This window comes from Euprymna scolopes, chromosome 12 (genome assembly GCF_053919585.1).
Source record: "Euprymna scolopes isolate OS-2025 chromosome 12, ASM5391958v1, whole genome shotgun sequence".
Lineage (NCBI taxonomy): Eukaryota > Metazoa > Mollusca > Cephalopoda > Sepiida > Sepiolidae > Euprymna > Euprymna scolopes.
Window position 1 is genome coordinate 130,925,016 of NC_136493.1, and position 17,225 is coordinate 130,942,240.

The following is a 17,225-nucleotide window of genomic DNA, read 5'->3' on the forward strand; positions in this document are numbered from 1 at the left end:
TGTGAGCAACCTGGGAATCCATCTGGCAGACACCTTATACATATGGTCAGGAATGATAGTTTCCACAGACCCTGTACTAATCTTGACATCTTGGGCTATTTGGCGAATAGTAATGTGCCGATCTTCCAAAATGGCAGCCTCAACTTGACGGACAGACGCCTCATCAATGGTAGAAGGAGGTGATCAGGTCTGGGAGCTATTTCCACAGACTTCCGGCCATGTTTGAATTCACGATGCCAGCGTTTTACAAGGTCATATATGATGGAGCATTATCACCATAAGTTTCTTTCATTTCATCAAAAGTCTCCTGTGGTGTGCGTCCTTTCAAATACAAAAACCGGATCACTGCTCGACATTCAACAGGCTCCATTTCACACCTGACTCAGTTCAAACACCTGTAAAACAGAAACCACAATTAGTTCAAAGCTGTAGTTTGCCACATAACCCGTAGAGATATAAACCATTGCACATGCAAAATTTCAGCTAGATCAGACAACTGGAAATGGGTCAGGGGCATTACTTATTGCACGCCCCTCATATGTACCATTCACGGATTTTTACAAATTATGTAATTTGATCAAGTAGTTCTTTTTTACTTTAGAAAATCAAATTTTACTCTGTGTCGAGGTGGGGGGAAAAGCAGAAGACATTATGGAACTAAGGGCAGACTTTCATTTCATTTTTTTTTTTTTTTTGATAATGTTGGAAAGACAACCGAAACGTAAGATTTAAAACCAAACAATAATTTATTAACATAACATGCATTTTCTTTTATTCATTTTTTATTTTTCAGAAAATAAAATTTTCAAATTATGAAAACATTTATAAACCTATTTGATAAATTTTTGCAATTTTTGGAATATACCATCTTCGGCAAATGTGTATGTGTTTTGAAATTTTGGCCTTTCTAAGCAAGTTGGCGGTCTCGATTGCTGTACATTTAGTCTAATAAAAAAATGTTGAAAAAATAACAAAAATTAAATTTTTTCGGGTTTTATTTCAGCCTTAGGGTCTAATAATGTGTTTTACATGAAAATAAATAATTTTTATAAATTTTTGTCTGTCAAATAATTTACGCCGCTGAAATACACATTTGCCCCATCTTCATTCTATAACAAGTAAGTACACAATAAAAAAAAATCTTTCTGCGTTTTTATTGTCACAAGTGCAAATCTAATTTGCAATAAAATTCATTTTTCTTTTTAATTAAATTAAAATTATCGATTGTTAGTTTAAGTATATCAAAAGAGATTTTAATACAAATGCAATTTTCATTTGTGCCTATCTGTATGTTACGAAGTGCATACGAGATCTCATTTCGATTTGTGAAGCTTTCTTTGCGAGAAAGCAAAATTAGCAGGAGCAGTGGCGCGTACAGTTACTCACCCACGCAATTTTTGTGATCGTAAAAGCTAGAACTCGCCTTGTTTTCGCCGACGTGGTTGAAAGCACAGGGATGTTGTTTCCAGCCAATCACATTGCAAGGAAAGCGAATATAAAAATATTTTCCCTAACAGCCCTCACTGGAGCCGGTCTGTCCACTATAAAAATGGGGAAAACGCGCCAAAACCAGTCAGTCGAGCCCAGAGTCACAGTCAGTCAACCAGCATGGGGTAATCATCGGCTCTGTCGGATTTCTTTTTTCCGACGTTAAACAATCACTTTTGCGTGCATCATTCATCAACTTCTCCACATGGAAGCACCAACAGCGAGAATTAACATTTACATTTCTTATTTCATCATGTTTCCTATTAGCGTCCGAACATTCTCACATCCTTACGAACTTTGAACACTTTAGTTTGCTTTCGTTAAATTTTTTTTTTTTTTTTTAATAAATGATTGAGAAATCAATTATTTAAAATGTAAACCTATATTGTTTGTCTGGTTCCTTCTCGCCACCATATGCTTATGCATAATATAACTTATATAAGCACTTAAAATACAAATAAAACATTTTTTCCCTTATAAGAGAGTTGTTTCCCTTGTGAGATATTATAAAGAGTTAACCCCCTTTAAGTACTGTTCGATTTGTTTGCCACGTTAAAGATCTGACAGTTTTTTTTGTTTTTTTTTCTAATGTTTTACATATACAATTCAATTATCTATAACTTATCGTTTTTTCTTAACAAAAGCATCTAACATAAAATTATCTTGTCAGATTTTCAATGTCAGACCCAAATAGCATTTAAGCTGACAAATCAAATGTTGCTTCTTACTATCCAATTTTTATTTGTTATTATTGTACCATGTTATTGACAATATAATAGCATACTTAGCTATAATTTTTTAATTGCTTAATCTGGACGATTGCTAATATCAAACATTTTTTTTTTTTTTTTTTTTTTAGCTAAAAATAGAATAAAATAAAAATTAACAAGTGAAAACTCATTTTAAGTTAAAGAATATAATAGAAATTGTCAACCTTAAATCTAAATATGTGCAAACAAATATAAATGAAAAATTAAAATAATTTCATATTTATTTTCACAACATTTCGGTCAATGTAACCTCCAAACTTCTTTAGGGGTATCTTGCTGAACTTGAAAATCTGCATTGAACATCGAACAGAAACCTTTTTATTTAATCCACAGAGTTAGCATGCTCTCGTTTCGTCAGTCATCACTGGGTAGAAGTCCTAAGTAATTTGCAGCTGTATTTTGAGTGTCACCCACACTAAAGATTGAACCTTCAACCTCTATAAGAGTGCAATTTTACAGTTGAATTTTGCCAAGTAATTTATCTACTATGACATATTTATAAGTACAGAATTCACTCATAAAGTAATTGACCAATCATTATGAATTTCAGAACGCAGCTATTAAGCGTAAGGTGAAATAATGTAGGCTATATTTAATTTTATGTAAAGTGGATAAAGAAAAGTGTGGAAGTCCTATGTGAAAATTCAGATATCTCAAAAAAAAAAAAAAAAAAAAAAAAAAAAAAAAAAAATCGAAATTAACAAAAAAAAAAAATATTAGATTTTAATTAATAAATATTCCCAAAATTTCAGCTTCTTTGGAGTATTTTAAAAGGGTTTTAGAAGTCAATAACAAAAGCACAAACTCCCATATTTTAGATTTGCATTAAATTCAATCAATAGTCATTAGTCACAATTAAGCAAGAATCCCTGAATTTCAATTTAAGGCCTCTTAGACGAAAATCTTCAATTTTAGACATTTTCTAGAATCAATATCATTTGCAGAAATTTGATCAAAATTAGAGTTAGGATTCTAGACATAAGTTTTAGTAACATCATATCTGGATTTTAATTTTTGTAAGGGGACATAAAAGTGGTTACACTCTTCTGTTCAGGGATTTTTTTTTTTTTTTTACCTGTTCTGTTCCGGGTATTTTTCTAATATATATATTATATAAAGGTTTTATGCAATAAAGTATCTTTGATATAGTGCCACGTTACATTTAAGATTCTCCCAGACTTAATATTAAGCGGATACTAAGATGTGCCTATACAATCTGTGCATATAATGCTAAAAATATTTAAAATATAGTCATGCAAGCTCACACTCACATATATTAGTGTTAGGGCAATTAATAATCAGAATCTGAAAAACTAACTTTTTGGGGTATTGGAATCGGAAAAATATGTGTATTTTCTGATTAAAAAACGATCCTTTTTAATTGTCTATTTTTAACTGAATTTGTTTAAAACAAAATCTTCCACTACGGGTAGTAATGATAAAATAATAAATATTTATTGATTTTAAATTAACAATAAAACTAAAATCTATAGATCACCCCCTCCAATAAGTGCATTTTTACATTTGAGAGAATATTTGCACATTTATAACATGTTTTTCCAGTAGTCAGGGGAAAAAACAATTCTATAGTTAAATATTTAGAGATTTATAAGAATCAGAATAAGTAATTGTATCAGATTGGGAAAAATACTGAAATCATCTCATCACATAAGTTTTAGTGAAATCATATCTGATGATAATTACTTGAGTTCTTATTAATAAAAAATTAGCAATGTTAATTTTCCACATGACCTCAAGCAAACCTTGTTAAACATAACAGAAATCTTCTGTTTAATTAAAGTTTTTTTTTTATTTTTTCCAATTTTTCTAACAATCTTTTTCGTGTTTGATTTTAACAAAAAAAAAAAAAAAAAAAAAAAAAAAAAAATGGCAATATGGTCTTTCGCAGGTTGAATAGGCAATATGGCCGACCGATGCTGACGTCATGAAAAATTAAAACTGCGAAATGTGGATATATGAATGAAATGTGTTTTAATAGTTTTTAATAGAAAAAAATAAAATAAATTAAGAAAAATAAAGAAAAAAAAGAAAGAATACCGACTATTTTTTCGTCTTCTCTTTTTAAAACAGTTTTTCAACAAAATCTTTTGATAGTGATTCATTCATTTTATTTTTCTGACAATCTTTCAAAACAGATTCATTCATTTAAATATTATTTTAATTTTATGTGTTATATTTTTAATTACAATTCAAATACTTTATTTCATGTATTATAAATTTGCATTTTGCAATGTTGATTTTTCACATGACCTCAACATTGGTCAGCCATGTTGCCTATTCAACTTACGAAGCCCATATTGCCAGAAATATATACAATTAAGCAGAGTTCGATTCTTGCCCAGAATCTCCCCTATATTAAAAGAACAAAACTAAAAAAATCTGTATGATGTACGTATGTGTGACTGAACGAAAATATATTTTAAAATTCATTTAAATTGATCAAGTAATTTTATTTCTAAGAAAATCAAATTTTATAAATAAGAGAAGAGAGACTGTCTAGCATTGCCATCATGAAAATAATCTCAAGAAACAAGTGAGATAGCTCAACAATAATTCAAACTTGCAAGGTTTTGTTCTAATGTCTACAAATTCTCATTAATCATTTAAAAATGGTTTTCTTTATAAAAATAACATTATCTCAGGTTACGTCATACAGACGTTTATTTTTGTTTTTTAATATAGGGGAAATTCTGGACAAAGCCTTCGATTTCTGTTATCTTTAACGATGCTTGCTTAAAATGAAAAAATAATGCTGCCTAAATACACACCATGTATATTTGTATAATTTTCTTTATGCAAAGATTATTGGCTACATATGAGCATACATGTGTTGTATACGGTGGGGACAGATTCCGTTAATTAGATAAAGTAAATTAGATTGAAAATAATATTAAAGGAAAAGGATAGAATCGAATCCAGTAATCAAGAGTTTTAAAGAATACATACTGCAATTTAGATACGATGATAGGAATGTGGAGCATTGTCCATTGTGTTAGAAATAATGATACAGCTAATTGGGGGAGAGTTAGGATGATGGAAATCAAATTAAGGAATGTCTTTGTGTTGCTAAAAATGTGTGGGAGACATATCTGTATGTAAATCCATGTGAGGAAACAATCACATTTCTGATGTCACAAAGAAAGATAGATAATATATATTCAGTTACAATCAGAGGAGAGTGAGAAGAGTTCGGAGTTCAGGAGTTGAGTTCAGAACGGTCAGAGGCAGAGAGTTAGCCCAAGCCGCTTTTGGAAGCGAACCAGAAAGGGAGACAAGACAATCTAATTCTGCAATGCATCATCTCATCCAGCTGGAATAAATATTATTGTGTAATTTTTAAACCTTGTCTTCATCATCATTTCGACCGAAAGAGATGTGTTTTTGTGATTCGTCTTGTAAAAGAACTTTGTATGAAAACCCCCTTTGAAAGTGTTAACTGTCTGTCCCCATCATCAATAATGAATTCCCTTCTCCTGTTCAAAAGAACTGTCCATTTCACATCTGTTCACAGCCATATCTCTTCTATTAATAAGAACCCAAATAATCGTCATCATCGTCGTTGTATATGGCATTATATAAATGTATCATCCTCGATTATATGTCTTATTCTCATCCCCTCACCACATAATACGTTTCAGCTGTAATTTCTTTCGAAATCCAGCATCATAAAACCACTAGTCTCAGCTGGTTTCAAATACGAATGATAGGATTCTTTTTTCTAAATATTTTTTTTTTCTGAAAACATGAACTAAACATGTGTAGCCAATAATTTTTGTATAAATTAACAAAACTATACAATAATACAGCTCTGCTTGTTGTTGAGCACTATTCTATATAGACCAGAGTTTTATCGAATTAATATCTAGAAAACCACAGCAATACAATCGTTATATATAAGAATTCCACTCATGTTATTATTTTTGTAATTAAAAGTTAATAGAAAGGAAATTCAAAAAACACTTTATTTTTGTTGTTGTAATTTGTTTTCAAAAACATGTTGACCATTTTTTATTTTTTTTTTACGCTCTTAACATTTGTTTTCATCTACATTTATTAATTTCTTCATGATTGGCCCAGATTGACGAAAAAAGAAAAAAAAAAAAAGAAGAAAACTGCTGACTTTAAATGTTTTTTTTTTTTCTTTTTTGGCAGTAATGGAGCAGACATCAGGTGAATGTGTGTCGCTTCCTTTGCATCCTAAGTCAATGCGTGATCAGTGCATGTGAGCAGTTGCAATATTAGGCAAAGCCAAGTGACATAGATTTCTACAAAGAAAGAAAAAATAAATAAGGAAACAAGAAATAAAAAAAAATAGAACTACACAACCAAAGTAAAAATAAAATATAAATAAACAAAATACTAAAACAAATGAAAAGCAAAAAAATAAATAAAAATAAAATAAAATTATATATATTGGCACACATGAGAAAGTTAGCAACAATTGTCAGATGGCTGGCTTGCGAAAACATTAGCAGTAGTCTAAGACTGCACATATGCAAATTAGGAATTACATGAGAGCTTGCATCACAAGGAGAGAAAAATACATCATGCAGTGAGAAGCAGAAAGAAAAACATGGCCAGATGAGATGGACATATGGTGGTGAGAGACTTTTAAGCTGGTGTCAAGATGGCAGGGTTTTGTTAATTTCATAGCAGACGAAATGATCAGTAAAAATAAGAACAAACAAGAAACACGCATTGTTTGGAAAGTAACAGTAATAAATGCCTTTTGCTAAATAGCAGGTTATCTCAATATTCCATAAGAATCTTTCACTTAGTGATACATAGTATGTGGAAGATTGTTTCAGAAAAAAAAAAAAGAAAAAAAAGCAGAGTCGGATTTTTGTCCCTTTCCTTTTTTTATTTGTTTGTTCCTTTGCGGCAGTGCCAGACAGCGTGTGGGTCCAAGAGGTTTGAACTGTAACAACACAGTTGAACAGTAACGACCACATTAATTGCCACATCTGAACTGGTGCACCAACTCCTAGTCTCTCACTCTTAGACAGGGTCCAAAAAGTCTCAAATCTAATAGGTTCCACACTATCGACCAAGTTCCAACCTCTGTCTCATCACTACAATGTTGCATCCCTGTGCCCGTTTTAACAAGTTCTCTAATGGAATGTGCTCTGTTAAACTCGTAGCACTTGTGCCCTTCCTTTGGCATACATACTCTCGACTAATCGAATAAACAAAATCCCACTTCTTCACTGCTGAGGTCCTTTGATGCCAGAAAACTCTGTACTCTAATAGTTTCTTCTTTCAAATTGCTAGACTGAATTCCCTCCCAGTTTCTTGCTTCCCTAACTGTACTAACATGTAGAAGTTTAAATGTAGTGTGAACAGCCACCTTGCTGATCAACTCCCCACAGTCTCCTGTTAGACATAATCCTTAATAGTAGCCTCTTACATCTAAGTAGCAATATACCTTGTTGGAGATGAAACGAGTATGTTAAGCTTTATAAGGTGTTAACTTTAGTCAAAATTTAACTGTTTCTTCTTTGAATTGGATTTTTCGATTATCAATTTTCAATACTTATCAGAGGCATTCTGATACAAAACCTAAGAACACTCCAAGACACAAAGTATATTTGTGCGAAATTTCATAAAAATCGGCCCAGACGTTTTGGAGTCCATAAGGAACAAACTCTCAAACACACACACACACACACACACACACAGTGCCTTTTATATATAAGTAGAAATAAAAGTGACCTTGTCTGTCTGAAGAACGATCTCTACCTAACTCCTGTCAATTTTTGGTCTACAGACTTGGAACTTGATATATAGGATATTCAGACCTGTGGAACAAATTTTATATTTTATTTGATTTTTAGCTAGTAAAAATAGCAGCTAAGTGATCAAAATCGAAAAAAAAGAAAAAAAATGTGTAATTTTACAAGTGTAAGTACTTTTCTATGCATGCACAAATATACATTTATAGGTTAAACATTAATTTTTAACTTTTTATATGCATACGGACATGATTCAGAGTGTCACAAATAAGGCTGGTGAGCTATACGTTTTGGTTTCAATTCTATCTGACGGCACCCAAGTAATTTTTTTTAAACTTAAAATCATTGGGTACAATATAATCACCAACAGAGAATTGGCTCTATAATAAATACGAAATTTGCATGAATTAAAATATATTTAATCATATTTTATGACCAGGCCATGCCGGGAGGGGGGGGGGTCTCTACCATATATTAAGTACAATAGAGAATTGAATCTATAATAAAAAGTATGAAATCTGCATAAATTAAAATATGTTTAAGTGCATTTTACAATCAGGCAACGCCAGGTAGCCTGGTAATGTGTTTGTATATATATATCCATCCAGTTGTATTAGAAATTTTATTTATTAGAATGAATGCCCAATATTAATGATAATGTGTTTTTATGTTGCATTCATCAGATCAAAGTCAAATAAATTGACAATGTGCTGTTAATTGTATCACAAATAAGCACAGCCACACATGAACAAAAATAATACATAATCTCACAGTGGGCCCAGATGGCCAATGTTTGGAAATAGAGGTGAAGCATCATCACAAATGACTTTTATAAGATTTTTTTCAAAACTTTTGAGGCATATGATCAACTTGGGTTCATTTTAATTAGATTTTAACTGATATTTGTCTCTGAAAACAGTTCTGGGACCAAATTGACCTATTTTGGCTGTATCACAAAATGTCGCGAATCTACCGAAATTTACTAAATTCAGAGAAATATTGAAATAGGCATTATTTCAGTTTGGATTGAGATAGGAAAGTGGTTGAGGGCTTGTTAGAAGCGTATGGCCAAGGAGAACATAATGGAAGCAATTCATGTTGAGCTAATATACCAGTTTATGTATTGGCTTTTATAAAGTAATGAATCTGTCTGAAATTGTGTATTTCTGTTGAAAATTGCACAGGTAACAATACAAACATTATGTGTATTATTGAATTTTCTCAAAACCTCACATAAAGATAATATAAATTAATCAAGAAAAATGTCTTCAATAAGGCTTGCATACCAGTTCTTGGACAAGCCAAACAACCGATTATGTGAACATATGGCACACTGGCCCCAGATCGCCAAACTTTGGAAATAGAGATTAGGCGAAGTCTTACTTTGATTTTTCTGGCATTTTCTCGTTTTTTTTTTTTCAGTTTTATACCCAAGTACAGAGTAACTAAAGCATATTTTGACTTAGAGAAAGTGTATAAAAGGATACAGGAACCAAAAATGCTTTGATTTTGTCTAAATTCACGAAATTAGGAGAAATTATAAAATTGGAGTAGTTTCGTTGACTCAACCGAGATAATTCAGTTTGTGTTATGTTTCTCATTCCATACTGGCAGATAAGAATATAAAATAAAACAACAAATAAATCACCATCTAGTCAAGAAAAATGTCTTCAACGAGGCTTGCATACCACCGCTTCGGTAGACCTACCAACCGACCATGCGACCGAATGGTGTGATCGTCAGCTCTACATTCCGTGCAAAATTTTCTTGCCTGAAAATGAGTGGTTATGTTCTGGATGATTGGATCTGATCGTTCCAGTAACCTGGCCATTACATCAGTTAATTGGAGCAGTGGGTCAGTTTTCCTCGACAAGAACTGCAAGTAGTTGCGAATGTCTTTATTCGACTCTAAGCATTCCTCTGACAGACTTCCCAGTCCATGAGCATCATTTAGACTCATCAATTCTGTTGAATGATGAAGAGTCCCATGCAAGGTGTGATTCATCATGACCCATGGGAAGTTGTCACACAAATTGTATGAAGTCTGCTCACAAAGTTCTTCATCAGATCGATCTTACGTGACGACGACACAACCGATAGAACAGTGGAGAACTGACGATGAAGGAGAAGCAGGTTTTCTCGGTGTTTTTCATCAACTAATTTTTCGATTGAAGCTAGAACTTCCTCTGAAAAGAAGCGACGGCCTTGTGGACCATTGGTTGATGTCCCACCTTTTCCACCAGCAGAGTTGACTCTATCAAGATACAGGCCTGTCTCTGTGTAGATCGCTTCGAGAACTCGATCCTTCGCTCGACGGACAGGTTCACCACGAACGTCGGACCTCTCAATCCACTGTTGGTAGTCAGCATGGCACCGATACAAAACCTTCAGGAACCACGTTGTTCCATTGATGTACGAATGAGTCACAGTGATGCTTGATTGGTCAGATGTTGTGAGTGGCTTCTTGGTTAATCCTTGACGAGTCTCAAAATCTCCTTATTTTGCTTTGACTTTACCATTCTCATCAACTAGTTCATTGTACAGCTCGAGAGAATTCTTTGCCGATCTGTTAATGGGAAAGCCCTCTGCAACCTTGGTTCTGTCAGTCCAATCAGCCTGTTTTGTTGTGCATAGGATGCAATCAGCCCCTCCCAACCCTGAAATGTCCCTTTTGAATTTCAGATCCTTCATTGAATCGTGTACTATGACATTCACATCATATCCTTGACCATCAGCAGTAACAAAAATTCCATCTGAAGCCAACTCTTGGCGTGCTTTGTCTGTAGTGGGAACGACCATATTAAGAAGATCTTCATCGGTCTCTTTCTCCCTGATCAAGAATAGTGGTCTTAATGTTCTACAGTTGTTTGGCGAGTGATTCTGCCACAGACAAAAAGAAGAACCGTCCTGGTAACGAGCAAGTAGTTTCAGTGGTGTAATGCCATACTGGAACATATTTTCAGTTGCGTCCAGCATACTTGTAGAGTTCCACACTACTTGTTAACCAGCACCGTCACATCCATCTTTAAACACCATTTCAAGGACACCATCTCTGCATTTATCTTTTATGATTTTCTTAGGGATCAAGGATATGATGGACTCGATCGTCATTTTCACTAGGTCCTTGTACTGCACCTGAACTCCACTGTCATCAAGAACTGGGGAGATACTGGGGCGGAGCTTTTTACGTCCCTCCAACAACTCATTGCTGGTTGGAAAATAGATTCCCTTCGCAGCAAGTATGTGCCTCATCTTTCTCATTTGCTCCCTACTCAACGTTAATGAATGCATCAATGCAATCGCTTCATTGATCTCAAAGGAATGAATATCGTTCACATTGGACGAAAATATCTCATACCCAACTCGAGCTGTCTTCTTTTCCGATTGAATATTCACACGATGAATCATATATCCTAGCAACTGAGTGACTGAAAGCTCAGGACATTCCTTTGCAGCGTATTCTTCAATGTAGTCGAGCAGACCCTGTGTTCTTTCCTTCTGCATTCTCTCCCCTAAGTTGACAAAACTCTTCCTTTGCTTCTTTCCAACTTGTGGACAGTTCCCTTCCATTTCGATTTCTTCTTTCGATGCTTGAGCAAGGATTTCGGTGTTTGCTAGGCGTTTCTTTTTCAATCGTTTGAAATGGTTCCATGCATTCAAGAAGAAGCCACTGATTTCTTTGTTTTCGTGAAAACCATGAGTTTCTCTGAATTGGCGAAAGCATTTGGCATATTCAGGTGGTTTGGTACGGCATAATGCAGCCTGACTAATGATGGCTTCGAAGACCTGATATTCTGTGGTGAGAACATTGTTGCCTGCCATCTGAATATGATAATTTCTTTTTTTTAAACTTCAGTTAACCCGATAATAGCCTGTAATGAAGAAAAAAGCATAGACATTAACTGAATGGTCATATAGAATAATAGAATACTCAAAATATTTGATAGAACATGTAAAAGCAAACTAAAACTTTGGCAAAATGCCCGAATTTGGTAATTTGGTCCCAGATCCCGGAAAAATGAAAATTCTATTTGTCAGAAAAAAAATTTACTGCTAAGATTTACAAAACAAATTTGACATAGTTAGAAAGGTCTTAGGCTATATTTTTTGAAACATATATACTTTGATATGTAAATCTTAGCGGTTTTTGAGCTATTTGAGGAATTGAACAAAAATAAATGACAATTTTGCTGAAACATTAAGGTAAAATTTCACTAAATAAGCTTTTATCTTATCAAAATTTCATCTATTATACCACAAACAAGACCTCTGTTAGAAAAAAAAAGATGAATTTAGTTATACAAATTGAAAAAATAACATCAAAAAACCCATTATGGCATTTTATTTACAAATTCTGGCTTAGTTTATATGATAAGGTTCATATGTAGTCAAGAATATGATCTCGACACGATTTTGAATTTCTGCTAGGTTTGAGATAGCATAAAATCACTTCACGTGATGCTACAGACCTAATTTTTTTTTTGTTTGTTCAGAAATTTTATTTACTTACAGAATTTCTATAGTTCAAGGTACATAGAGAAAGTTTTTTTTTAGGCTATTTCCACCTCTGGGCCCACTGTGAATCTATTATAAATATGTTAGAAGCAAGACTGTCCGTCTGTTTGTTCATCGATCACATATGTGGCAAGGTCTATTGAATATGCTCTATGAAAGCCAAATTAAAAAGTTCAACTTATTTTTTTTTTTTTTTCTTTCAACGCAAATGATTATGCGATGATCTAAGTTTGGCCTACTACCTCATCAATTGTCATTATCATATACTCTGGGGTTTATTATTCACTCCTGCACAAGAAATAGGTCTGCAAAAACGCTATACGCAATTGTTTCACCACCAATTTCAATTGAACTGGAGAAGTGCTGTTTTCTCAATTAGAAAACTTTTTCTTATTTTAAATTTTCTTCTTTTGAAGATTGTAACGCTTGGTATGAGGCAGTCAAACCAGCTGCCAACATTGCCATGCTTTTTATTGAAACCAACCGAGAGCTCTTTTTAGTATCCTAGTAGTTCGCTTAAGTGCAATTGTCTGGATCTCTTTTGGACTTGGTTCACCAGGAATATTAGTTAGGTAAGACTTCAGGTTCTTCTTTATTAGTCCTGTGGCACCTATGATAACTGGTATGATTGATATTTCCTTAAGATTCCAATTTCTTTTTATATCATACATGAGACCTTGATATTTGGTCTCTTTCTCTCTTTCAGTTCTGTTCAGACCTCCATCATTAGGGACACTCACTTCAATCAAGGTTGCCACTTTCTGACTTATTCCATATAACTATGTCAGGTTTGACAGCAGCATTTTCAAAGATTTACAAATGAGATCATAAATGAACCAACAACGCAACAATTCAAGGTGAATTTAGACAAGTGCTTGACTACTGTATCGTCTTCTGTGTAAATTTTTACCATTCTTTTCCTACATGACAATTGAAGAAAGATTGTTTTCATTTTTTTTTTTTTGTCAAATTAAATGAATCACTAGAAAAACTTGATACAGCAAGTACTTTTCAATAACTTTTCAATGGTATCATCTTTACTAAAATTTTATGCACAGGGTGATCCGAACATTTTGTTACCCTTAGCAAATAGAGAATCAATTACTCAAGAAAGCAGAACATTAGATAAACATTTATCAGAAACATGACTTTTCCTTGGTACACACCGACATGGCTTTTGTTAAACAGAAAGCTAAAGTCAAAATGAAAAGATTTTTTCTTTAATTCAACCAAGTGAATGAAACGAACCCATTACACATTCTTTTCAAACACTGTATTAATTGGTTATAGTCAAGACTGTCTGATCTTTAACTTCTGGGATGACAGTGACAAGCAAGATATGGTCTCTTCTAATAATTAATTATTTTTATCTCAGATAACATAAGCCCCTACCCCTTTCATCACATTAAGAAAGACATGATTAAGTGGTAGTCTAATTATCCAGCCAAATCGATAGCAAAAACAGGAAGTCAAAAGAACAGACAATGATTTAAAAGTCCCTTAACCCTGTGGGGTCATGGAGGGAACTGCATTGCTGATTATTGCACTGGGTATCTCCATGTGTCAGTCCTGAGCAACTGTGTGGTGGCAAAGCTCTCAAGTTCACTTTATAATGTTGTCCGTCCATCTCTTTCCCTGCCTACCCCTTCTCCTTCAACTGTTCCCTGGAGAATTGGCTTCAATAAACAATTGGCTCTCATCACATACTTTCAAAGCTTATTGTATGATGTGATGACTGAATTGTGAATTTTTTTCCTACAAACACTAAAAAATAAATGCCTCTAATTGCTACATTCTTTCTTCACTTCATTTAGATTTGCTTTCTTAGCCACTTTCAAAAGCAAGTAACTTTCACAGACGCATGTTAACTCAAAATCGTTCCAAACACAAAAAGTAACACATCTATGTGAAAATAATACACCAGTCTTCACTTTGAAATTCCTACAAGACCTAGTTAACATAATCAGTTTTCTATAGATTCAGCTAGCTGGCCACATCTGCACAGAATCCAAGAACGTCTACTCGGACGGTAGGTTCTCAATGAGAGTTAAATTCACCTCTAGGGGTGAATTTTCAATTCATTTATAGTTTTAACTTTCTCTTGTTTTCATTTACAGAATTCAGAGCCCATCATGAAAAAAAGAAAATGATTCATATATTGAATAGGGATTTACATCCATCATCATAAATGGAGAAAAAAAAGACCCCAGTGTGTTATTTGTAAAGTTTTGACAAATGATTCCATGAAACCAGCAAAGATGAAGCAACATTTGCAAAATGTTCATCCTCATAACAAAGACAAGAATAAAAACGATGAAGCTGTTTTCAATAGAAGATTTTAAAGCAGAAACTAAAAAAAGTTACTGAAGCTTCATATGCCATAGCACTTAAAATAGCAAAACAGTGCACTTTTTGAGATGGGCAATCTTGGAAAGGATGGGAAATGGGTTGGGGGCATTCTTACAAATGGTAAAAGGGATGCATGGGTAAAGCAAGGTTGAGAACTGGTCTGCCCTCTTCTATCTTTAGCTAGTGGAGAGGCAAAAAAAAAAAAAAAAAAAAAAAAAAAAAAAACTTTACTCACACACCAGTTTTTTTCATCTCATGCATACGTTTTTACATACTAGCAACAGTCAGGCAAACAAAAACAAACTTTTACGCACAACTATACATGCACTAGCAAGAACAAGGTAAACTAAAACACACACACACACACACACACACACACACACACCATGCTGCTAAATACTCACATACATATATTATTTACACTTGCATATTCACACTATGTACATATTGACCTACACATTTTTAAGCCTTGTAATTACTAACTCAACTTTCTTCAAACATGCATTTGTATAAATGAACATTTACTAAGCTGAAGTAACATTCTTATTTCTTGTATAAAAATCTTGTTATAAAAATTTTTTTTTTTATTTTATATGTATGCCACCATACAAGGGGGTGGTCCCAAAAGTAATGCCGCCTATATATTTTTTCTGAACTTATGCATTCATGAGCTGAAAGTTTCATCTCTTTGTTGCAGATATTGATGGTGTGAGACTTAAAGCAACCCCTGTCATGAAGCAGAAATGCATCACTGAAATCCTGGCAAAAGTTCGAGAATGGTGGCGATTATGTAGAAAAATAAATTCTGGAGCACAAAAGATTGCTTGTTTTAATAGCACTATTCCAGTTTAAATTTAAAAAAAAAAAAAAAGGAGGCTTTACCTTTGGAACAACCCTCATATACATTTCCTTTTCTTCTTCTTCCTTTGCTAAAAACATAAAATTTCATATTAAGTGTTGGTGTGGTTCTCTGCCATACACATAGACACTATTGTCGCCCATGATGCCCTTGTCAAGGTCAGGGACCATGCCACAGTTTTCTCTAGAGTTCTACAAAAATATGTATACATATCTCTACTGTTATATAAAAGGTACTTTGTGTATGACTTCATTCTCTATGGACTCTGAAACAGCCAGGTCGATTAAACATGTTACATTAAAGCTTCTTTCTTAGAACTGCATGCCTGTGGAACTCTGTTCCATCTGCCTGCTTCCCACCGGACTACAACTTGGATGTATTCAAGTCTAACGTTAACAAATTCCTAATGAACCGCCCCCTTAAGTAAACACTTCAAATATCCACACTAACGTAATGTACTTGCAATAACCCTTATCCCTGAGTGGCTTCCGGGCCTTGAAAAAAAAAAAAAAAAAATTTTTTTAAATAAATAAAAACACTAACAAATATCCAGTTAGGTAGAAAAGTAACTTATCTAACCTTTGATAACATTTATTCGTCATATATTTGGGGGTTTTTTGACAACTTTTTTGAATCTATGTGTATAGTAATACAAACCCCACACTTCTCTATACTGTTCAGATTTAATCGACCCAAGGTCATCAGATCTAAGGCTGTCTTTAAGACTTACACCAAAATTGGATTACTTAATGACATATTTTGGCATGGTTGTGGATTATAAAAATTCACAATTTTTTTAATGAAACAAGACAAACAAGAAATTATTAATTCTTCGTTTTTATTTTGTATTCATATACCAACCATTAATAGAGATCACAGAGGTTAATGATACAAAATTCAACTAGATATATAACAATATATATCTGTGTTGATATGGAGAGAATTTGCAGGTAAAATAGGTTCTTATCCAGAATTCAACCAAATTAAAAAAAAAAATATATATACAATGCATTTTTACCCATTATGGAACGAAAATATCCTATTTCAAAAATTATGTAAATTGATTAAATATTTTTATTTATATAAAGACAATTTATTTTTAAACTATTTAAAGTGATTAATGTGAAATCACTAGCATTACAAGGCTGATCTCAATTTTGAATTGTGGACTTACCTACCCTTGTATTTTTTTTTTTCAAAATGGCAACATGAGTCATTTTGCTTAGTTAAAATATAATTTTAATAAAAAAAAACTATTTGATCAATTAACACGATTTTCGAAATATGACATCTTCATTCCATGACAGGTATGTATGTTAAAGATTTTTCTGTATTTTCGGTTTTTCACTTAGGTTGGTTGAACTGTGGACTTGCAAAAAAAAAAAAAAAAAAAAAAAGCAGTTTAATAACCTTTAATTTCTGGAGTTTTTTTTTTTGTTTTTCATTATTTTTTTTATTCTTTTGTATATTGTAAAAAATACAAAGTAATGT

General features: G+C 33.1%; 2 protein-coding genes across 2 annotated transcripts in view; both read right to left on the reverse strand.

Moving 5' to 3' along the window:
• Positions 1 to 6,223: 6,223 nt before the first annotated feature.
• LOC145291479 (apoptosis-inducing factor 1, mitochondrial-like) overlaps positions 6,224 to 17,225 on the reverse strand; it is a 34,783-nt gene continuing 23,781 nt past the window's right edge. The window contains exon 3 of the mRNA XM_080137361.1: positions 6,224 to 6,544. The gene's annotated coding sequence lies outside the window, so the exon portion shown is untranslated. The remainder of the gene's footprint in view (positions 6,545 to 17,225) is intronic.
• Positions 10,016 to 10,987, reverse strand: LOC145291105 (uncharacterized). The gene is made up of 2 exons (XM_080136621.1): positions 10,528 to 10,987; positions 10,016 to 10,485 (listed from the first exon to the last, which is right to left on the reverse strand). Exons 1-2 carry the CDS (start codon positions 10,985 to 10,987, stop codon positions 10,016 to 10,018), a joined length of 930 nt encoding a protein of 309 aa, XP_079992747.1.

Bases quoted from the DNA above. Each gene is read 5' to 3' on its own strand.
- LOC145291105 (XM_080136621.1), bottom strand. From the start codon at position 10,987: ATGCTGGACGCAACTGAAAATATGTTCCAGTATGGCATTACACCACTG. The intron at 10,486-10,527 runs GTAAAGTCAAAG...AGACTCGTCAAG, and splicing joins TGAACTAGTTGATGAGAATG to GATTAACCAAGAAGCCACTC.